This window comes from Pogona vitticeps, chromosome 2, assembly GCF_051106095.1.
Source record: "Pogona vitticeps strain Pit_001003342236 chromosome 2, PviZW2.1, whole genome shotgun sequence".
NCBI classification, from domain to species: Eukaryota; Metazoa; Chordata; class Lepidosauria; order Squamata; family Agamidae; genus Pogona; species Pogona vitticeps.
In genome coordinates this window covers 4,165,864-4,190,001 of record NC_135784.1, presented here as the reverse complement: position 1 = coordinate 4,190,001, position 24,138 = coordinate 4,165,864, and the positions used below count along the sequence as shown (strand labels likewise).

The following is a 24,138-nucleotide window of genomic DNA, read 5'->3' as shown; positions in this document are numbered from 1 at the left end:
TCTATGTTCTCCTGAAGGGAGTTTTCCATGAATGAAGAGCTGGGGGGAGGGGTTGAGAGGCTGAAGATGATGATGATGATGATGGGGCAATTCCTGCCTTTTGGACCCAGTTCTGCTTTGAAGTCCAGACCAGGAGTTCCCCTCCCCCCCCCCCCCGTTTCCTTTCCCATTATTTGCAAGAAGAGAAGAAGGGGAACCTAGAGCTACGAAGGTTGTAGAGGAGCGCTTCACAGCTTCTCCAAGAGTCAATCTCTCCTTCCCCCCCCCCCCTTTTTCTTTTTTCTGCAGGTAATTCCACTCCCCGCTTCATTCATCAAACACTTTGGGTTAGTGGGACGCGGGGGAGGGGAACTTACAACTACGGAGGAGAGTAGAGGAGCTCCTATCCTTTGACGTTTATCAAAATCAGAACCGGAAGCGGTGAGAGGGCACCTCTACTTTCTCCCGCCTCTATGGTCTCGGGGGGGGGGACTGCGCTTGCAAAGGCGTCTCCTTGGGAGTTTCCCCGCATCAGGACTTGCAAGGAGGTGAGCCATGGAGGGGCGGCGCGAGGGGTGCAAAATATTGGGAAGGATTTTTTTTTAAAAGGAAGGCAATGTCCCCTCCCAGCAAAGCACTCTCTCTGTCTGTTTGTTGCGTGCATGGAGGGGGGGGGCTCAACCTCGCTTTTCCTTTGAGAAGACATTCCCCCCCCCCGGACTTTCTCCTGGATCCTGCAGCCATCGGTGGCTGTGGGGGGAAAAAGGAAGGAGAGGAAGGAACTTGGCTCTCCCCCTCCTCGGCGGGGGTCCCCCAAAGTCCAGACTCCCCCCTTCTGCAAAAGTGAGAAAAGGGGTTTTGAGGCTGCAACGCCCTGGGTAGGGAGGGGGTGTGGGCTTAGTTGGAGGAAGAGGAAAAGGGGGGGGGCAGAAAGAGTATCAGCAGAGAAAATGGGGGTCAGCTGGGAGGGAGGGGGCCAAGGCAGGCAGCGCAACACACACACACACACACACACACACACACACACACACACACACACACACACACACACACACACACACACACACACACACACACACACACACACACACACACACACACACACACACACACACACACACACACACACTCCACTGACTGTTGAGGGTCTTTTCCTTCCGTTGCTCTTCTACAGGAGAGAGGAGGGCAGAATAAGCAGAAAAGTTACTTATCAATGCGGCTTGAGGCTTCAGCTCTGAGTGTCCGGAGAAAGGAAGATGGCAGTGGAGCTGGAAGATGAACCAGAACAACAAGGTCTCTCCAGGTAAGTAGTTTTTGGACTCCTGGGCAGAGAGTGTGAAGGATGTCTCTTGTCGCTTCTTGCCAGGATGCAGCTGTTTGACATAATAAAGGAAGTTAGAAGTAGATTGTCTTGATATTGAATCCCCTGCTCAGGGCAAAGAATCAAAATCAAAGTAAATCTAATAGATGGTTGTCTAGGGTTTGATTTCCAGTTCTTTAATCATTAGTGTTACCCTCTTCTAAACTTGTCCAAGTTCGTTGGCATAAAGGGACCCAATCAATCATAGCCCCCTCCATGGCTCTAATCAGTCACACTGGGCAAGGATCGAACTAGTACAGTTGAACCCAGACAAGTTACTGCACCTTTTAAAAAAAATTCCTGGATGGTAGTTTCTACTTCTGAGTAGAAAGACAAGTCAAGGAACATTGCAGTAATGCTCAAAATTTCCTAATCATGTGCCATGAAGTCAAAATGGACTTATAGTGAGTGACTGTAATAAGGCTTTTAAGGGAAGTGAGATACTTAAGAAGTGGTTTTACCAATAGTCTTCTTTTATTTTAAAAAATCTAAAATTGAAATTGAAATTTTATGTTCATAATATGCCAAAATTCGCTGTTACCCTCGATCGGATCAGTGGTTCGTAACCTTGGGTCCCCAGATATTCTTGGACAACTCTGAAAAATCCTGCTCAGCACAGCTGGCAGTGAAGGCTTCTTTTGGGAGTTTTAGTCCAAGAACATCTGGGGACCCCAGGTGGGGGAGCCCCTGTCTTTGACCGTGTATGAGGCTAGCTTAAGCAATCCAAATGTCCTTCCATTTTGAATCCTTCTCTACTGTGTCTGAAGGAACTTTTTAAATATGTTTACATCAGAAAATACCTGTGGTATCGTTATTGTACTGTATTATCACTATGGCATCTTGAGACTGACAACTAAATAGTCAAAGAATAACTCACTACTTAAAAAGAGTTCACATCTCCAGAGCCTAATGAACTGCACCCAAGAGTATTGAATGAACAGACTGAAAAACTGTCAGAACCACTCTGTATTATTATTTTCTTGAAATCATGGAGGACAGACAAAATGACATGTGATTGGAGAAGGGCTAATGTTGTTCCTATTTTCAAAAATGGCTGAAACGATGGCCCTGAGAACTACAGAGCAGTCAGCTTGATATCAATCCCAGAGAAAATTCTGGAGCAGATGATCAAATGGTCATTCTCAAAGCACCTTGTAGAGTGCCCAGGTCCCATGAAGCTGTAGTTCCCCTCCATTCAGCTCTGGTTAGGCTTCGTCATGAGTATTCTCTCTACTTCTAGACAGCAGAGTCGGAAAAGGATGAAGACAAGGTGGAACAGATTCAGAGAAGGGCAACAAGGGTGATTGAAGCCTGGAACAAACCTTAGGAGAAAAGATGGAAAAATCTGGGCATATTTAGCTTTCAGAAAGTAGAGCAGGGGGAGACGTGGTAGTGGCTTTTAAATACTTGAGAAGTTGTCATCCAGAGTGCCAGGTCAGGGAATCTGATGCCTGAACCTCTCCCTAAGAGACTGATACAACTTTTAGAGACCTCCTGGACAAAACCAGAAGCCTGTGACCATCACAGATAAAAAAGATTATTATTTTTATTTTTATTTGATTTATTTTATTTATACCCCGCCTTAGTAAATTATTCAAGATGGCAAAAAAGAAAAAAGGAAAAAAAAGGAAAGCAAGAAAGGAAAAGAGAAAATAAAGTCAAGGATTACCTGGAGGGAAGGCCTGCACGAACATCCATGTTTTAACTGATTTTTGACGGTACCCAGCGAGGGGGCCGCGCGAATCATCGGAGGGAGATTGTTCCAAAGGTGAGGAGCCACAGCCAAGAAGGCCTGATTTCTAGTTCTTTCCTTACGGGCCTCTCTCGGCGTCAGGCTCCTCAGCCTTACCTCCTGACTCGCACATGTGATACGGGTAGACCTTGGTGGGAGAAGGTGTTCTGCCAAGCATCGAGGTCCTAAACCGTTTAGGGCTTTATAAGTCAACGTTAACACTTTGAAATCGATGCGGAACCGAATGGGCAGCCAATGCAGCGCAGCCAGAATGGGAGAAATGTGCTGGTATTTTCTCGCTCCGCTAAAGAGCCTGGCCGCCGCATTCTGCACCACTTGGAATTTCCGCATCAACCTCAAAGGCAACCCCACGTAGAGCGCATTACAGTGATCTAATCTTGAGATTACGAGCACATACACCAAGGTAGTGAGTGCCCCCCATCAAGGTAGGGCCGCAGCCGGGCTATCCGCCAAAGGTGGAAGAAGGCGGTGCGGACCACCGACGCCACTTGTGATTCCATCGTAAGCGCCAGGTACAGATGGATCCCCAGGCTGCGGACCCCACTTTTTGCGGCCAGGGTCATCCCCCCCCAAATGAGAGAGAGTCACCTAGGCCACCCAAGGTGGGGGCGCCCACCCTCAGAACCTCCGTCTTGTCCGGGTTCAGCCTCAGCCCATTCTCCTGCATCCGCTGCAGTACGGTCCCCAGGCAGTGCTGTAGGCACAGGACGGCATCACCTGCAAATGAATTCCAAATGAACCCAACAATCATTTCCATTTATGTCAAAATTCATCTGGGTAACAAAGTTTATTTTTTCCCCCAATTTTGCAATAATTCCAAGAAACATCAGCTTATCGGATAGTAATTTAAGTTTCATACTTCTGTATTCCATAAGTATAAAAATAATTCAAGAGGTCCAGAGGCCTCGTGCAGCAATACTTTTTTTAAAAATAGGAATCTTTTTGTTATTGTACTTCCTGTAAGTACAAGGGACTGTAACTCAGAATGTGGCAGGCTGCCACTAGGTTCTGACTCAAATTTTGGAAAGCCTCACAGAATAAAAGCCTGTAAAACTAAGATTCTGTACCTCAAGATAGTGTAACATCAAGGTTTACTCTCACCAAGGTATTCTAGTGACCAAGAGTACAAGTTGTAGGACTTGTAGAAACCACCTCTGGTCAATAGTGGAGTTGGAAGGGGCCTGTAAGGATGTCAGCATTTCAATCCAAATTAGAGTGTATCTTACAGATGGCTGTCCGGCTTTCTCTTCAATGCCTCCAGCATTGGAGCCTTCACTACCTCCCAAGCTAGTGGTTTCCACTGTCATACTGGCATATTAAGATGTGCAACATGAATACAGTCAATACCTTTTCAGTTCTCTCCTTTCTTGACTCCACCCTGGACTCTCAACTGTGGCAAGATTATTCTCCCCTGTGACCTTATTCCCAGGTTTGGCTGGAGAATTAATTCTCTCAAGCCTGTTTTTTAAGACATTGTACATTTCCACAGGGCTGTTTTCCCCCTATGCCCTGTAATTATTTGGACACTGTATGCATGTGAAATTTCATATTTTGGCATTCCTCCCTGCCCCTTACCTGGAAAGCTGAGGATGTTTCACTGTTAGTTTTACTACCAGGGACTAATTTTAAACCTGAACATTTATTTTAGCCAATCTCAGTGAAGTGTTTCCAGGCCCTTTCCATAACATTTCCTGTTTCATTTCAATTTCTACTTAGAAGCAAACTCATTCTGCCCTCAATAATTGTCACCTTGGTAAGATAATATATACATCAATGTGAAATTGAAATATTTCATATATGGTTTCCTATTGCCATCTTGTAGACTAAGATTGTTATAACATAGAAATGGTCAGGAAAGTTATTTACCTATTTTAATGTAATATATTTTAGCAATTAAAATGTTTGCATTTTATGTAAGCAGAGGGTTTTTACAATCCAAAAATCAAAAGTAATTGAGTCACAAGAGGCTTTTCCTTTTCCTTCTGTTGCTCCTTGGTGCAGCTCTGTGGTTTGTCCCTTCCTCCTGACAGTCAAAGAGTAAGCAAAGCAAAGCATGCTGCTTATGTACCGCCCCATAGTGTTTCAAGCACTCTGGGCAGTTTACAAGTTAATTATGCAGGCTACATATTGCCTCCCCCCAGCAAGCTGGGTACTCATTTTACTGACCTCAGAAGGAAAGAAGGCTGAGTGAACCTTGAGCTGGCTACCTGGGATTGAACCCCAGGTTGTGAGCACAGTTTTGGCTGCAGTACAGCAGTTTAACCACTGTGCCACAAAGTAACCAGTACCTTCACTTGAACCCAAATAAAATTCCTTTCTGTGCTTTACTCCCAGTCTTTTTTTTCTCCTTCAGGTAACATATGAGAGAAACAATATTCTAAGCAGCCAACTCTTCTGTCACCGAGAAGAAACATATGGAAAGAAAAGAAATAAATACTGAAAAGGAGAAAAAAAAATCAGAAGGGAAGAGAGACTACAAGAGGGGAAAGGAAATTTCCAGGTTTTCCAGAGCCTGACACTTAAGATCTCCTGACTGTATGAAAAAAACCATGAAAAATGAGGAAGCAGAGAGTGTCCCATCTGAAGAAAAACATTCAAGTAGAACTGAAATACCAATAGACATGGGAGAGTTCAAGAAGAAAATGAAAACAATTCAATGCATGGAACATGGAAAGAGCATAACTAAGAACAATGAAAAAACCATCAGAAGCAATAAGGAATATAAATTATTTTGTAGAAGGAGCTTCCGTCAGAGCAGTCACCTAAGTTCAAATGAAATAACTAATGTACGGGAGAAACCATATGAATGTATGGAATGTGGAAAGAGCTTCAATCAGAGTTGTCACCTTAAGGCACATCAACGAACTCACACAGGGGAGAAACCATATAAATGTACAGAATGTGGAAATAGCTTCAGTCACAGCAGTTCTCTCAGTTCACATCAAAACACTCACACAGGGGAGAAACCATATAAATGCACAGAATGCGGAAAGAGCTTCAGTCACAGCAGTGCGCTCAGTTCACATAAAAAAACCCACACAGGGGAAAAACCATATAAGTGCATGGAATGTGGAAAGAGTTTCAGTCAGAGTGGACACTTTAATTCACATCAAAAAACTCACACAGGTGAAAAACCACATCAATGCATGGAATGTGGAAAGAGCTTCCGTCGTAGCGATACCCTTAATTCACATCAAAAAACTCACACAGGGGAAAAGCCACATAAATGCATGGAATGTGGAAAGAGCTTTAGTCAGAGCTCTTCCCTTAATTCACATAAGAAAACTCACACAGGGGAAAAACCACATAAATGCATGGAATGTGGAAAGAGCTTCCGTTGTAGCAACAGTCTTAATTCACATAAAAAAATTCACACAGGGGAGAAACCCCATAAATGCATGGAATGTGGAAAGAGCTTCAGTCACAGTGGTAACCTTAATTCACATAAAAACACACACACAGGGAAGAAACCATATAAATGCATAGAATGTGGAAAGAGCTTCCGTCACAGTGCTAATCTTAATTCACATCAAAAAACACACACAGGGGAGAAACCACATAAATGCATGGAATGTGAAAAGAGCTTCAGTCGCAGTGAGAAACTGAATTCACATAAGAAAACACACACCGGGGAGAAACCATATAAATGCATGGAATGTGGAAAGAGCTTCAGTCACAGTGGTAGCCTTAATTCACATCAAAAAACACACACAGGGGAGAAACCATATAAATGCATGGAATGTGGAAAGAGCTTTAGTCAGGTTGGTAACCTTAGTTCACATCAAAAAACTCACACAGGGGAAAAACCATATAAGTGCATGGAATGCGGAAAGAGCTTCAGTCAGAGTGGTCACCTTAATTCACATAAAAAAACACACACAGGGGAGAAACCACATCAGTGCATGGAATGCGGAAAGCGCTTCAGTCACAGTGGTAACCTTAATTCACATAGAAAAACACACACAGGGGAGAAACCACATCAATGCATGGAATGTGGAAAGAGCTTCATTCACAGTGGTAACCTTAAGGCACATCAAAAAACACACACAAGGGAGAAACCATATAAATGTATGGAATGCGGAAAGAGCTTCAGTCAGAATGTTTCCCTTAAATCACATATAAAATCTCACACGGGAGAAACCATAAAAATGCACAGATTGTGGAAATAGCTTCATTCACAACAGTGCCCTCATTTCACATAAACCATAATGTACATCAAAAGACACATGGGAAAAACCATATAAATGCATGGAATGTGGAAAGAATTTCAGTCATAGTGGTAGCCTTAATTCACATTTTAAAAAAACACGGGATAAATGATATAAATGTATGGAATGTGGAAAGGGCTTCAATCAGAGTGGTAACTTCAATTTATATCAAATAACTCACACAGAGGAGAAATATAAGCCCATCATTAGCAGAACTCACGTTGTTTGAGATGAGAGAAGAGACAATCAAAGCATCTTGTTCAGGAAGACTGATCATCTTATTAAACATGAGAAGTGCACCTGTTTTCTTTCAATCTTTGGAAGGTGCTAATACCAAAATATATGGAATGTTGGAAGGTATTGGGTAAAGGAAAAATGTCTTTTATTTGAAGAATGAGAGAGAATGTCAACTGATTTATGAGATGAGGTAGACATTTGCTAGAAAAAAAGAATTTGGTGTGACCTTCACTTTCCTCTTTCAGGAGTAGCCAAACTTTAAATCCAGGTAGGAAACCTGAGTTCTTCTGTTTGGGTAACATTTTCTGGCACAAAATGTTTTTTGGGGGGAAAGGAGGCAGCAAAAATTTTTTCTGGAAGTCTATCTTAGTTTTTTTTTAAAAAAAAAAAGATATTAAGGCAATAAAATGATGTAATTCTTGTTGGACTCAATTTAATGCAGTGCAGAGTTTATGCCCAAGCAATATGATTGCATAACAGTTCTTCAATGAACTTGCAGAATTTGATTGCAGAAAATACATTTGACAATGTAAATTGGAATTTTCTGATAGCCCAATTAGAAGCAATGGATGCCTGAGAAAACTTTATAGCCAAAGTAAAAACTATCTATACTCAACAGGAAGCTACGGTCAAGGTGAATGGAGAATCTACTGGAAATAATTAAAATCGAGAAAGGCACAAGACAAGGATGCCCACTATCGCCACTGCTGTCTATCTTAATGATAGAAATCTTTAACTAGCAAATTAGATTGGATAGATAATGGGACTAAAAATGAAAGGAGAAAAATTCAATATCCAATCATCTGCAGATGACCTAGCAATATTATTAAAGGATCCTATGGATTCGATAGCCTCATTGACAAAGACATTAACAGAATATGGAGCCATGACCAGATTTAAAATAAAACAATAAAAAAAGAAAAGATTTATGAAAAATTTGACAAAGGAAGAGAAAAAATATACAAGAGCGAACAGGATACAAAGAAGCAGGAATACATCTGACCCCCCCCCCCCAAATGAACACATTGGCTGTTGTGGTCTGGTCAAAACCTGCATTTGTTCCCTGAGCTTCTGGAAGCCATTCTTGGAAGGCAGCTGTAGCTCACTACAGCTGCAGCTCATCAGAAATTATGTAAATAGGCGTCTCAGTCCTGTATATAAGGAAAAACGCCAGCACAGTTGGTGTGGGTTAGAATGGGTGTGTAGGAGTGCACGTCTGCTGCTATTTTCTATATTTTGTCTAAAGTAAAGTGCCTCTGAAGAAGACTTGCTTTGTTTGTTGTGCTTCTTTCTGCTGGAACCTTTGCTGAAAAGGCATAACCCTTACATCCAAAACACAACAGGTTATGGTCCAGCCTACGCTTCTGAACGCTGCAAACAACAAGAGAAAGGCTGTTGAGAGCAGTAAGTGGCTTTGGTGAGAAAACAGCGACAGAATGTCGGACACAGATGATGGACCAGAGGTGTCTGGAGGAGCGAGAGCACCAGCCCAGGTGCCAACTATAATTCAACAGACTACTCCTTATCCAGTCTGTCACCTCACCGAGACAAATTATGCAGCATGGTCCCACAAGATGCGTCTGCTACTGAAGAGGGAGTCGTTATGGTCAGTAGTAGAAGCAACACCCACCCCCTTAACGGGAGAAAATCTTCAAAAAGATGAGAGAGCACAAGCCCATATTGGCTTAAGCATGGACGATGAACTGCTTGTGCACATACGAGGCCTGACCACAGCAAAACAATGTTGGGACACGCTCAAAGAAATCTACACACGCCAGTCTGTGGCCTCGAAAATAAGCCTGTTCAGACGCCTCTACAACACGAAATTAGAGCCTGGAGGTGATTTACGAGCACATCTACGTCTCATGAAGCGAACACTCAAAGATTTAGAGGACGTAGGAGTGAACATTCCTGAGCTGCAGAAAGTGCTAATTGTGCTGGGCTCATTAGATAGCAGCTGGGATGTTTTTGCTCTGACCCTGGAGGTGATACCAGAGAACACATTAACCCTTCAGTATCTCACTAGCCGATTGCTGGAGGAGGAGGAGAAACGACAAGAGCAAAAACAGGAAGGGAAGAGGGGAAAAGCCCATCCCTCTACAGCGAGGACATCGGAGAAGGAAGAGACACGGAGATGCTATTGCTGCGGCTCGACCTCTCACATTCAGCGCTAGTGCCCGTCTAAAGAGTCAAAACGCCGTGGGAAGACTGCAGGACAAGGCAAAGTTGCAGTGGTGAGAACACAGGACCCAGAGGAAGGACAATGGCTAATTGACAGTGGTGCCAGCTGTCACATTTGCTGTGACCCGACACGATACACTAGTTTGAATCCCTCCGAGAGGACTCACGTGAGTCTAGCTGATGGAGCCTCTGCAAAAGTTAAAGGGACTGGGAAAGTGTATGTACCTGGTTTGCAAGCTGTAGTATCTAACGCTTTGTGTGTACCCTCCCTCAAACAAAGTTTATTAAGTGTGTCATGCCTGTTGCAGGATGGGTTCATTGTGCAATTTAAAGGGAAAACATGTAATATCACAAAAGGGGGCAAGTGTATAAAGGTGCCAATGAGAGACAATCTTTTTGTCCTCGAAGCCACTCCAAAGGCTGAGTTGGCTAGAGCATTGTGCACAAATAAAGAAACCCATAAAGCATGTGCACATCTGTGGCATAATCGCCTAGCTCATTTAAATTATAAATATATTCAGAAAACAGCTGAATTGGCCCGTGGTATCCGCTTGCAAGAGTGCCATAATTATGTGGACTGTCACACTTGCAAACAAGTAAAATCACGTAAAGCCCCAGTGAGCAAGAAAAGTGACAGACAGTCACTAAGACCTTTTGAATTAGTCCATGCAGATATAGTAGGTCCATTCAAAGCAACAATGGGAGGGGCCAGATATTTTCTGTTCATAATTGATGACTGCTCACGTTTTGTATTCTGTTACCTACTGAAAGAAAAGAAGGAGGCATTTCAGAAATTTAGAGGTTGGGTTCATATGGTAGAGCGCCAATTCAACCACAAGGTGGCGCAATTACAAACCGATAGAGGAGGAGAATTTATGGGCAGTGCTATGCAATCCTGGCTTGAAAAGACAGGAATCCAACATCGGAGCACAAATCCGTATTCACCTGCCGAGAATTCTGTTGCTGAAAGAAAGGCAGGAGTACTACAGGTCATGAAAGATGCTTTGCTAACCCAGTCAAGGCTTGGTCAAGCATTTTGGGGGGAAGCTTTGCAATGTGCTACACATTTGACTAATCGCATATATAGTAGATCTATAGATAACATTCCCTATAACTTGTTATATGGGAAAACACCTGACCTATCCTACTTAAGATGTTTTGGTGCTAGTGCTTTTGTACACATACCAAAATCCCAAAGAAAGAAAGGTGCCCCCAAAACTCAAAGACTTTTGTGTGTCGGATACTCTCCTTTTACTAAAGGTTATAGATTCCTAACCAAAGATAAGCGTGGTATAGTGATATCTAGATCTGCAAATTTCTGTGAACAGGAGCTATTGCCTCAAATAGAAGAAACTTATTTCCCTACCTCAGACATGCCCTTCACATTACAGGAGAGAGAGAGTGAGTTGCCAAGGCAATCTCTCCCAGCAAAAGCAGATAGCGGGGATGAGGAATACAAACCCTTAACCCCTTCTGTGACTCCAGAAGCTATAAAACAGGAGGTAATACCGCCTATTGAGCACAGCCCCATAGTACAGAAAAGAGAACTCCCACCAAGAACGACGAGGGGTGTACCACCCCAACGGTTCGTTATAGGGGAAGCTGTGGCATATAATGTACAGCTTGAACCCCAAAAATATGAGGACATTCTCAAGTTACCAGTCAGTGAAAGGAAAAAGTGGTTTGAAGCAATGCATCAAGAGATGCATGCCATGAAGACACTTGGTGTCTTCACCCCCTGCAGCCTACCACCAGGAAAGCAAGCAATAGGCTGCAGATGGGTATACAGAATCAAGCCCCAGGAGGGGGCAGATCCCATATACCGGGCCCGCTTAGTAGCCAAGGGATTTTCCCAGAAGAAACATATTGACTATGAGGAAATATTTTCGCCCACAGTAGCAGCTCAGACTATTCGTTATGTTCTAGCACTGGCAGCCCAACGACAGTGGCACGTGCATCACTACGATGTACAAACAGCATATCTGAATGCCACACTGGAGGAAAATTTATATATGGAACAAGCACCCGGTTTTGAGCTACCAGGAGTAGGCACAGAGCATAAAGTATACCACCTGAATCGCTCGATATATGGGCTGCGACAATCAGCTAGAAGATGGGCTCTACATCTAAAAGCAAAATTGGAAAGTTTGGGCTTTAAAGCCACAAAAGCAGATGCATGTCTATTCATTAAAGGAACAGGTATTAACCAAACAATAGTGATCTGTTATGTTGATGATCTCCTAATAATGAGTGCTGATGTACAGCAAATAGAATACACGGCACTATGCCTAGAGAAAGCTTTTACTTTAAAAGCATTAGGTCCAGTAAAACAATATCTGGGTGTAGAGATAGAAATAATACCTAATAAAGTATTTGCTCTGCATCAAACCCAGAAAATTAAACAACTCCTAGAAACATGGAGAATGTCAGAATGTAAGCCAGCTAGAACTCCTATGATGGTAGGAAGCCAAGTTACAGAGGAAAACACTGAACAATTTCCTCACGTAGAATAATACAAGTCCTTATTAGGCAGCCTGCAGCATATAGCCATATGGACAAGGCCTGATATTTGCAATGCAATTAACATACTAAGCAGGTATTCCAATAACCCAAGTCACAAAAACTGGACAGATCTAAAAAGAGTTTTAAGGTATCTAAAGGGTACAACAGATCTGAAACTGAATATTACACCAGTGGGTGCACTAACGATTAAGTGTTATGTAGATAGTGACTGGGCAAATGATACAGAGGACAGAAAGTCCACGTCTGGTAATGCCATAATGTTTAGAAACACTTTAGTTGATTTGTCTGTAAAGAAACAAACATATATAGCCTTATCTACATGTGAATCTGAGTTTGCATCACTTTCGCAACTATGTACAAGTCTAGTATGGATCAAACAATTGTTAACAGATCTAGGCATAGACCAAAAGGAACCAATAATTGTCTATGAGGACAATATGGCATGTATCAAATTAGCCAGCTCCGAAAAGGTGAAAACCAGGAGCAAACATGTGGACATTAGGTACCACAACGTTAGGCAAACGGTACAAGAAGGAATAATTACCTTGAACTACTGTCCAACAGAAGACAATCTGGCAGACATACTGACAAAGCCTCTGTCAGAACCCAAATTCAATAAAGGTATACAGATTATGGGTATGAAATGCATATGATGTAATATGTACAATATTTAAGCGAAATGTATCTGTACAGTATACCTTAACCAAATGAAGTTTTGTATATATACAAAATGTACTGTAAATAATATATGTATCAACCAGTGCAAATGTGATATAACAGAGAAAAAGACCAGAAACTCAGAAACAAATGGGAGGAGTGTTGTGGTCTGGTCAAAACCTGCATTTGTTCCCTGAGCTCCTGGAAGCCATTCTTGGAAGGCAGCTGTAGCTCACTACAGCTGCAGCTCATCAGAAATTATGTAAATAGGCGTCTCGGTCCTGTATATAAGGAAAAACGCCAGCACAGTTGGTGTGGGTTAGAATGGGTGTGTAGGAGTGCACGTCTGCTGCTATTTTCTATATTTTGTCTAAAGTAAAGTGCCTCTGAAGAAGACTTGCTTTGCTTGTTGTGCTTCTTTCTGCTGGAACCTTTGCTGAAAAGGCATAACCCTTACATCCAAAACACAACATTGGCAAAAGACTACTACATGAAATTAATAAAAGAAATAAGGACAGATCTAGAGAAATGGTCTAAGCACCAACTTTCGATGATGGGAAGAATAGCAGTTGTCAAAATGAATATCTTGCCAAAATTGATTTTTCTGTTTGAAATGATCCCTGTTATATTGAAGCAAAATATTTTTAAAGAACTTAATAAAATAATTTCCAAAGTTATGTGGCTGGGGAAAAAAACCAAAGGTAAAACTTAAAGTGCTTCCAGACAATAAATAAGGGACAGGTTTTTGTGGTATCAAAAAGGAAAACAGTTGAAGCAATTCAATTGTCATTTAATAAGGAGAGCTTTAATATGGATTTGGTCATCAATCCAAAAACAAAATTATCAAAAGATAGCATTCTGTGTGGCGCCTTTAGAAGCATTTTCAAATCCAACACTAACGGGAAAGTTTTAGATATGCACATGTTTCAGACCACTGGTTCTTAACCTTTGTTACTCGGATGCTTTTGAACTGCAACTCCCAGAAATCCAAGTCAGGACAGCTGGTGGTGAAGGCTTCTGGGAGTTGCAGTCCAAAACTCCTGAGTAACCCAAGGTTAAGAACCAGTGTTTTAGACAAAGATGCTAAGTTAAATAGAAAAAAGGAGTTATTAGAATAAGGTACCTCTCTAGACTGGTGGTCAGAAACCCAATTAAAATCTAAATATGCAAAAGATTGTTCTTTTGCATATCTGTATTGAGAAGCTCAATACAGTCAGCAAAAACAAGGCCTGGAGATGATTGTGGCTCTGATCATCAGCTTCTCATAGCAAAATTCAAGCTTAAACTGAAGAGAGTAGGAAAAACCACTGGGCTAGCCAGGTATAATCTAAACCACATCCCTTATGAATACACAGTGGAAGTGAAGAACAGATTTAAGGAACTCGATTTGGTGGACAGAGTGCCTGAAGAACTTTGGATAGAGGCTTGTAACATTGTCCAGGAGGCAGCAACAAAAACCATCCCAAAGAAAAGGAAATGCAAGAAAGCAAAGTGGCTGTCCAACGAGGCCTTAGAAAGAGCAGAGAAGAGAAGGGAAACAAAATGCAAGGGAGATAGGGAAAGTTACAGAAAATTGAACATAGACTTCCAAAGAATAGCAAGGAGAGACAAGAGGGCCTTCTTAAATGAACAATGTAAAGAAGTAGAGGAAAATAATAGAAAAGGAAAAACCAGAGATCTGTTCAGGAAAATTGGAGATATTAGAGGAACATTTTGTGCAAAGATGAACATGATAAAGGACAAAAATGGGAGAGACCTCACAGAAGCACAAGACATCAAAAAGAGGTGGCAAGAATACACAGAGGAATTAGACCAGAAAGAGTTGGATACCCCGGACAACCCAGATAATGTGGTTGCAGACCTTGAGCCAGACATCCTGGAGAGTGAAGTCAAGTGGGCCTTAGAAAGCTTGTCGAACAACAAGGCCAGTGGAGGTGATGGCATCCCAGTCGAACTATTTAAAATCTTAAAAGATGATGCTGTTAAGGTGCTACATTCAATATGCCAGCAAGTTTGGAAAACTCAACAGTGGCCAGAAGACTGGAAAAGATTAATCTACATCCCAATCCCAAAGAAGGGCAGTGCCAAAGAATGCTCCAACTACCGTACAATTGCACTCATTTCACACACTAGCAAGGTTATGCTCAAAATCCTCCAAGGTAGGCTTCAACAGTATGTGGACCGAGAACTCCCAGAGGTACAAGCTGGATTTCGAAGGGGCAGAGGAACTAGAGACTAAATTGCTAACATGCGCTGGATTATAGAGAAAGCCAGAGAGTTCCAGAAAAACATCTACTTCTGCTTCATTGACTATATAAAAGCCTTTGACTGTGTGGACCACAGCAAACTATGGCAAGTCCTTAAAGAATTGGGAGTGCCTCAACACCTTATCTGTCTCCTGAGAAACCTATACGTGGGACAGGAAGCAACAGTTAGAACTGGATATGGAACAACTGATTGGTTCAAAATTGGGAAAGAAGTATGACAAGGCTGTATATTGTCCCCCTGCTTATTCAACTTATATGCAGAATACATCATGCGAAAGGCTGGACTGAAGGAATCCCAAGCCGGAATCAAGATTGCCGGAAGAAATATCAACAACCTCCGATAGGCAGATGATACCACTCTGATGGGAGAAAGTGAGGAGGAATTAAGGAACCTTGTAATGAGAGTGAAAGAGGAGAGTGTAAAAAACGGTCTGAAGCTCAAAATCAGAAAAACTAAGATCATGGCCACTGGTCCCATCACCTCCTGGGAAATAGAAGGGGAAGACATAGAGGTCGTTACAAATTTTACTTTCTTGTGCTCCATGATCACTGCAGATGGAGACAGCCACGAAATTAAAAGACGCTTGCTTCTTGGGAGGAAAGTGATGACAAACCTTGACAGCATCCTAAAAAGCAGAGACATCACCTTGCCAACGAAAGTCCGCATAGTCAAAGCTATGTTTTTTCCTGTAGTGATGTATGGAAGTGAGAGCTGGACCAAAAAGAAAGCTGACCGCCGAAGAATTGATGCTTTTGAATTGTGGTGCTGGAGGAGGCTCTTGAGAGTCCCCTGGACTGCAAGGAGAACAAACCTATCAATTCTAAAGGAAATCAAGCCTGAGTGCTCACTGGAAGGACAGATCCTGAAGCTGAGGCTCCAGTACTTTGGCAATCTCATGAGAAGAGAAGACTCCTTGGAAAAGACCTTGATGTTAGGAAAGTGTGAAGGCAAGAGGAGAAGGGGACGACAGAGGATGAGATGGTTGGACAATGTCATCGAAGCAATCAACATGAATTTGACAGAACTCCGGGAGGCAGTGGAAGACAGGAGGGCCTGGCGTGCTCTGGTCCATGGGGTCACGAAGAGTTGGACACGACTAAACAAACGAACAACGATGATGCGAAAGATAAAATTTTAGGTTTTATATGAAAAAAAACAATATTGGATAAGGGATTATTAGATAAGAAAAAAAATTAATGCCTGTACAGTATCTTACTAGATCAAACAATGCAAGATGAGATTGTCAAAGATTGTATGATTAAATGGGCCCAAAACATTGGTCATAATATAGAATTAGATGCCTGGAAACAAATATGGGAAATGAATATTAAAATGACAAAATCAACAAGTCTTAAAGAAAATATATATTTTACAGGTGGCATTTAATGCCTGAAATATTATCACAAATGTATCTAATAAGTGCTGGAAATACAGTGACAAGATAGATAGTTTTTATCATATGTGGTGGATGTGTAGGGAGGCTAAAAATTATTGGAAGTTGGTACATGAGATATTACAGAAGATTCTGTTAATTAAAATTCCATTGGTACCAGAACTTTTTCTACTAAACATTGTACCTGACTCAATCAAAAAAGGGAACTTGTATCTAATACTCCATATTGTGATAGCGCCGAGAATTCTATATGCCAAATACAGGAAGACATCAAGGATACCAACGAAGGGCAAATTTTTGGAAAAAATCCTGGAAATTGCAGAGATGGACACTTTAACAGACACACTAAAAGATAGGACGTGTGAGACAGAAAAGAAATGGGAGCCAATCTACATCTGGATTGAAGAGAACAATTAGATAAAGCAAATACTGTATAGCGAGAAATAAATAGTAATAATGTGTAGGTATGAAATTTATGGGAAACCCTGACATCTGAGCGTTCAGCCTGGTGGCAGGCGGTGCATCACAGACTCTCCCAATTTGAAGAGACCCTTGTCCAGCAGGCTGAGGCAAAGAAGCAGTCACGAAAACAGCAAAATCAGGGAGCTAGACGGGGTACAGATTGTATTTGTCCTCAGTGTGGAAGGGATTGTCACTCTCGAATTGGCCTTCTCAGCCACACTAGATGCTGTTCCAAGTCCTCCATGCAGAGCACGATACCATAGTCTCTCGAGACTGAAGGATGCCTATTCCTATTCCTAATACACCCTGTAATTTTCATCTTTCCCCAAAAAACCTTCCCTTTCCCTAAACCTGTACCATTGATTTTATTCTATAATAGTAATAAAAAAATATATCTGCGCAAGATTTTGCAGCTGTGCGCATAGCACTGCGTCCTGGACATGACTACAGGTCAGCTTTCACAAGAACTTCAAGTTCTGCAGGCCTAGCTACACAACAGGATTTGGACCTGTGAATGGATGAATTACCTACCTCAGTGATAAGTAGACAACAGGGAGTAGGATTAACACTAAAGCTGAGATGCTTTAGTAGACAACAGGGAGTAGGATTAACACTAAAGCTGAGATGCAGAAATTGTTTGAAGAGAATGATCTATATTTTGTCCCCCATCGATTCACAGGGGTTATTATAACAATATAATCAATGCTGGTCACTTCAACTGTCAGTGGTTTGAATGATGTGTCTGCTCAGTGTACAGTGGACCCTCGACTTACAGATGGGTCGACTTACAGACTTCAAGTTATAGACTTCTCTGGCTGCAAAATTTAGGTTCAACTTGCAGCCGGAGAATCGACCTACAGACCAGAAAAAACCCAAAATGGAACAAAAATGACCGGTTATGGGATTAATCGGTTTTCAATGCATTGTAGGTCAATGGAGACTCGACCTACAGATTTTTTGACCTTCAGCCACCATTCCAATACGGATTAATTCCGTAAGTAGAGGGTCCACTGTACATATGAGGTGCACATTTATTTTGAAGTTGTATATGGTTTTAATAACTGAATGGATTTTTAATTATCCTTGTAGCCTTTAAATTGGCATTTTTGTGGTTTTTAATATAACTCCTTTTAACATTGTGAGCCACCTTGTTCTCTTGAGTGGGGTAGTCAAGAGAAGTCAGGAGGAGAAAGCATTCTAACAATAGATAGAGCAAACAGAGTCACAGAGAGATAAATGTGAAAGATGATGTCTGAGGTGCTGATGTGGCTCCAATAAGTTTCCATGTGTGTTGTTACAGTTGTTTCATGCTGTCATGGCATTCTACCAAGAGATGGAACAAATGGAGTCACAGAGAGATAAATGTGAAAGGAGATACCTGAAGTCCTGATGTGCATCTATTAAGGTTCCATGTGTGTTGTTGTTTTGTGCTGTATGTCAGTTCATACTTATTTCAACCTTCACAGGCCTTTGGGGAAAGAGATACAATGGGTTTCTTAGGCTGTGTGGGGACTTGATTCCAGCATGGTGGGGAAAAGAGAGGGCTTCATGGAATGTTTACTTGGAGCAGTGGGGTGGGGGTGTCAGTAAGATGTGCTAGAATTGTGAACCAATCTAACAATGTCAATTTGTATCCTGCTTTTTCCCTATATCTGCATTTTTTAAAACATAAAATAAAATAAAATGGGATGTTCCATTCTAAAACAGGCAGAAGCTGTCTCTGCATGGTTTCAGCTGATGATCGTTCTAGTTTCACAAGTATTGATTCCATTCTGAGTTTTTCTCTGCACTTCACAGGAGTTATTTCAAGTGCTGAACCTATTGGGGTGATTATGGCTCATTTCCTTAGGTAATCACTCATGTACAGTGCACTCAAAATGTGGAACGGATTCATAATACCCCTGGAACAGGAATCATCCAATACCAAGGTTTTAGCTTCCAAGCTAACTGGCCCCGGGGTAACCATATTATGTATTAATAGTCTTGGGAAGTAACCCTTCCAGAAAATCATGATATATTGTATAGATAATCAGACTTCCCCTTTCACTAATTTTTTAAAAAAAGTACTCCCATATAACGATTTTTTTCTGCTTTAACAATCCATATTTTATTTTAATATTGCATGTCCGCTTATTGTTGATTATATCCCAGACTTCATTCTATTATTGTCTTAATTCTATTATTCTCTTAATTGAAACTAATTATTACATTCCCATTTTTTGAATCTTATTGCCTTAACTAGAATTATAATTAATTCCTTTTTTGCGAGAGGCCCACACTGTTCCTCATCCAAAATAGAGAATAGTGCCGTTTATCTAAGGACTTTAGAGGTGAAGACCAGAACCTTGAAGCTGACTCAAAAAGGCAGAGGAAGCCAATGAAGGTGAGGTTTGATCAAACATGTTCACCCCTGAGATCAGCCTGGCTGCTGCATTCTGCATTTGTTGTCTTTTCCAAGTTAGCTTCAATGGAAGCTCCATGTAGAGAGCCTCACAGTAGTCCATCTTGGAGATTTCCAGAAAATGCACCCACATCTTTAAGGACCCCTCATGTAGGTAGGGAGGTAACTGGACAATCAGCCTAATGTTTCTTGTTCCCATGTAAAGGCCAGGATTAAGATTACACCCACATTACAAACTCTGTCCCTAAAAGGAAGGATAACTCCATCTAATTTAGGATATAAGCTTCCAATTTGTCCACACACCCCTCCAAACAGAAGGTTCTCCACCTTGTTGGGTTCAACTTCAGCCTCTTGGCTGTCATCCAGTTCAGAATTTTAGCCCAGCAGTGCCCAAGGATCCAGACAGCATCCAGTGCAGAAGAAGTGAAGGAGAAATCAAGTTGTGTGTCATCAGCAAACTGATGGCAGCACACTCCAGATATCTGGATGATCCCTCCTAGTGATCTCACATAGTTGTTCAAGAACTTTGGGGAGATAGACGACCCCTGGGGCACCTCACAAATCAGGGTTCATGGGGCTTACCGTTCCTCCCTAAGCTGAACTCTATGGACCCATCCAACAAGGAAGGATCAGAAACACCTAAGTGCCCTCAGATTACCAGTCCCGATTGTCAGAAGATACCATGGTAGATAGCAGCAAAAGGCATGGAGAATATAAGGAATACTAACAGGATCATTCCTCCCCCTCAGCCTCCCTTAACGGGTCATTGTGCAGTGTGACCAGTGCTGTTTTAGTGCCATGGCATGACCTGAATTGGATCCAGGGACCCTCCTCCTCCTCCAGGGACATCTGGAGCTGCTCTTCCACCAACCGCTCCATCAACTTTCACATAAAGGGGATGTTTGTGATGGGTGTATAGTTGTTTGGATTGTCGACTGCTAGATTGGATTGTTTTAGAATAGAGAGTGTACAATGGTATCTTTTGCACAGGACGGCATACAGACTTACTCTGTGAAAAAAATTATTATATGTTACACCCCATCCACTGTAGCTCCACTGGCCACTTTCAAACACAAGGATGGGCACGAATCGAGTACAGTGGTGCCCCACATGATGATGATAATCTGTTCCGTGAAAATCGCTGTTTAGCGAAATCATCGTCATGCGAAAACCATTTCCCCATTGGAATGCATTGAAACCCGTTTAATGTGTTCCAATGGGGAAAATACCTTGTCGTTTTGCAAAGATCACCCATAGGGCAGCCATTTTGCGAGTGCCGATCAGCTGTAGAAATCGTCGTCTTGCAAATTAACGGTCTGCAAAGCACGGACCAAATTATTGTCCAGCGAAAATCGCCCATAGGAATGATTGTTTTGCGAATCGCTATAGTGACCGCAAAAAGTCATCGTTATGCGGATTTGTCATTTAGCGGGGCCATCGTCTATCGAGGTACCACTGCCTCATCTTACAACTATCCTGACTTGTGACCAAATCGAGTTATGACCAGCTCCGGTCGCAAAATTTTTCTTTGATTTTCAACCTGAGCTTTGAGATACAATCAGAAAAAAGGTGGGGGGGAAGGTGGGGAATTTAAACTGCTAACCGTTGGTCGGCGAAGAGGCTGCTTCTAGCTCCTTCGCCACAGCCGTTAGAGAGTGTCCATTCTGAGAGAGGCTTCTGACTACCTGGTACTGCTTTTATTTTTGTTTTTTGACTTTCTTTTTTAAAACAGGGAGACTGCCTCTCTTTTTGTGCCCAAAAGCTCAAATCTTTGTCCAAGGCATCTGTGTACCCCAGTGATGACCTTACTTTCCTCTTTTCCTGATTGTTCCCCCTCCCTCCTTTCCTGCCCTTTTTTAACCTTTAAAAAGGGCCGGAACCAATTACCGTATTTTTCGCACCATAAGACACACTTTTTTCCCACAAAACAGGGGAGTGGAAAGTCTGTGCGTCTTATGGAGCGAAGAAAACAGATTATATTTTCCTGTTTTCTTCTCCTAAAAAATTGGTGCTTCTTATGGAAAGGTGCGTCTTATGGAGCGAAAAATACGGTAATCACATTTCAGTGGATTCCTATGGGAAATCGTGCTTTGAGTTACAACCAGCTTGATTTACAACCATCATCCCAGAATGAATTACGTTCACAACTCAAGGCTGTAGTGGGTTTGCAGCACACTAGCATTCTGGTGGCATCTTCCAATGTCACAGACTGAAACTGATCTATGGGTAAGAAAAGATGGTGCACTGAGGATCCAAGTCCAATCTACAGTCATGCCAGAGTCCTCTAGATCAATGGTCCCCAACCTTCGGCCTCCAGACTACAACTCCCAGAAGCCTTCACCACCACCTCTGCCAGCCAGGATTTCTGGGAGCTAAAGTCCAAGAACATCTGGAGGCCCAAGGTTGAGGACCACTGCTCTAGATCACATTAGATGACATCAATTTCAGATCTTAAAAACCCTGTGATACCTTCACAGGTGAAACCACCAACTTGAGGCAATTTTTGCTGACCAAAATCAGTGAAAACATGATCTACCCGATAGTGTTATGCTACGGTTTTTTTAGCTTTATGATAGTTAATTGACCATCCCACTGTTAACTCTTTAATGCATTTTTCTGTGAATTTTCTTGGCATTGGGCCAATCAGTTTCTTTACTTCAGGTTATGATCTGAGACATCTTCCCTGAATCTGCTCTCTAGGCATCTCCTAATTTCATAGTTTGACATGCTTCCATGAATCAGGGGAAGGGTGAGATTCTGGAGTAAAGAGGGAATATAAGAGAAAACTTTTTTGGATTTGAACATTTCAAATGAGGACTGAATATCATATATTAGGTCTCAAAGTTGTGGTGGTTTAGCAGAAATTTATGGGGGGATGAGAATGAAGGAAGCCCAGAATCATGATTGATTGAAACACAGATTGAATGCTCAAATGGCATGTTATTTTCTGAATAGAATGTGGAAACTATGGTTCAGTTAAAAAAATTTAATAGGCTCAGAACAGTTTTAGGTGAAAAAGATTTCAAAACAAAGGATCAGCAGACACAGCTAAAGCTTATAAAGGAAAAAAGTGGCCACCAGAACAATGGAAGTCTTAGATACAAAATGAGAGGGAAAGCAGAGACAAGTAATTAATTTTTTAAAATGTCATAAATTTGGAAAACAAGGGCATGTTAAATGGCAATTTGAAGAAAGACAAGTGAGAGTCAAATTCCCACAGAATGGAAAGTATGTTTACAATGTCTCTGTCAGGGTTCGATAGACAAGGCCCCAGGCCCTAGTCCAGAGCAAGACCAGATGAACAACATAGAGCCAACCCCACAGCCCAAGCAGAGATGAAACAGCTGGGGTTTTCAGTCCAACTAGCAGCTGGGTAGAAGGATGATGCAAATTGTGGTCAGACAGTCCAGGGGTCAAAGCCAGGAAGAACCATATCAAGGCAGCAGGGTCTAGGGATGCAAGAAAGGTATGGCAGGAGCAGGAAGGCAGGAGTACCACCAGAGACCTTTATTGCTGAGGCAAAGGTTTGTGGGGAAGGGCTGTTTTTATATATCCCAGTCCTCAGCCTCCCCAGGTGGCACTCTTGAGGAGCTGGGGAACAGCTGCAGGGAAAGGGCCCAGTCCTGCAATCCTTAGAGCAGTTCCCCCCAGAGAGATGGGGCCGATCCTTCCTGCACAAAGGTTGACGGGTTCTGGCAAGGCCCCAGTCCTGACAGTGCCCCCTTTAAAAAAAAGGAAAGGGGTGTCCTCACCCCTAATTACAGCTGAGGTATATCTGGGTGCTGCCAATGGAAGGCCCGCAGCTTGGCAGGTGCATGGATGTTCTCTGCTGGTTCCCAAGAATGCTCTTCAGGGTCATAACCTTTCCAGTCCACCAGATAATGCAGTGTCCCTCAAATGTGTTTGGAATCCAAAATTCTGGCAACCTCAAATTAATCATGGTCCTGAACCTCCACAGGTGGTGGCGATGGAGTCTGACGTCCAGGGAATGGATCGGCCATAAATGGTTTCAGCAGGGACACATGGAACACAGGGTGGATTCGGAGGTGTGCTGGAAGAGCCATCTCATAAGCGACTGGGTTGATCCGTCAGGTGACATATAAAGGCCTTTGAAATTTATAATCTAACTCAGCAGACAGGTGCGGAGAACAGCAATATTTCATGGATATTCAAACGCTGTCCCCAACGCAGAATTGGGGCACTTCCCGATGTTGGCGTTCTGCCTGTACTTTATAAGTGGCCTTGGCTTGGTCCAAGTGCTGCTGGAGTTCCACCTGCGTGGTGTGTAGGAGCTAAGGAGATCAGCTGCTACAGGCACCAGGGAGGCTTATTCTTGTAGAGGAGTGGTCCGCATTGTTGTAAGCGAACTCCGTGGAAATTCAAGAAGCAATGGAGATACTGCTCGAGGACCTGATTCACTCACTCCATCTGCCCATCTGTTTTTGGATGATGTGCCAAAAACAACTGCCTTTCCACACCAAGAAGTTTAAGGAAAGCATTCCAGAATCGGGTGGTAAACTGGGCACCTCGATCAGTGACAATGGAATCAGGGAGGCCATTGAGCTGAAAAATACGCGTGAGAACAAGCTGAGCACTCTGGGTTGCACTGGGCAGCCTGGGGATAGGCGTGAAATGTGTCATCTTCATAAGCAGAGGCTGCAGCAACCCTTGGGGGTGCTGGCAAGTTACCTTAGTTCGGGCGCAGACATCACAGGA

The 24,138-nt window shown here is 42.5% G+C and overlaps 2 protein-coding genes across 4 annotated transcripts in view; one reads left to right on the top strand and one right to left on the bottom strand.

Moving 5' to 3' along the window:
* LOC140703825 (uncharacterized) overlaps positions 1-24,138 on the bottom strand; it is a 412,915-nt gene that overhangs the window by 268,384 nt on the left and 120,393 nt on the right. The window lies entirely within an intron of this gene.
* On the top strand, positions 399-13,294 carry LOC144587230 (uncharacterized). Of its 3 annotated transcripts, XM_078387157.1 has the most exons (4): positions 458-527; positions 1,154-1,282; positions 5,446-6,189; positions 6,274-13,294. In XM_078387157.1, exons 3-4 carry the CDS (start codon positions 5,630-5,632, stop codon positions 7,259-7,261), a joined length of 1,548 nt encoding a protein of 515 aa, XP_078243283.1. In that variant the 5' UTR covers positions 458-527; positions 1,154-1,282; positions 5,446-5,629; the 3' UTR covers positions 7,262-13,294. The 3 variants fall into 3 exon arrangements, with proteins under 3 accessions (XP_078243281.1, XP_078243282.1, XP_078243283.1); XM_078387155.1 differs by lacking the exon at positions 458-527 and adding an exon at positions 399-420 and having other exon boundaries at positions 5,446-13,294; XM_078387156.1 differs by having other exon boundaries at positions 456-527; positions 5,446-13,294.

Bases quoted from the DNA above. Each gene is read 5' to 3' on its own strand.
- LOC144587230 (XM_078387155.1), top strand. From the start codon at position 5,630: ATGAAAAAAACCATGAAAAATGAGGAAGCAGAGAGTGTCCCATCTGAA.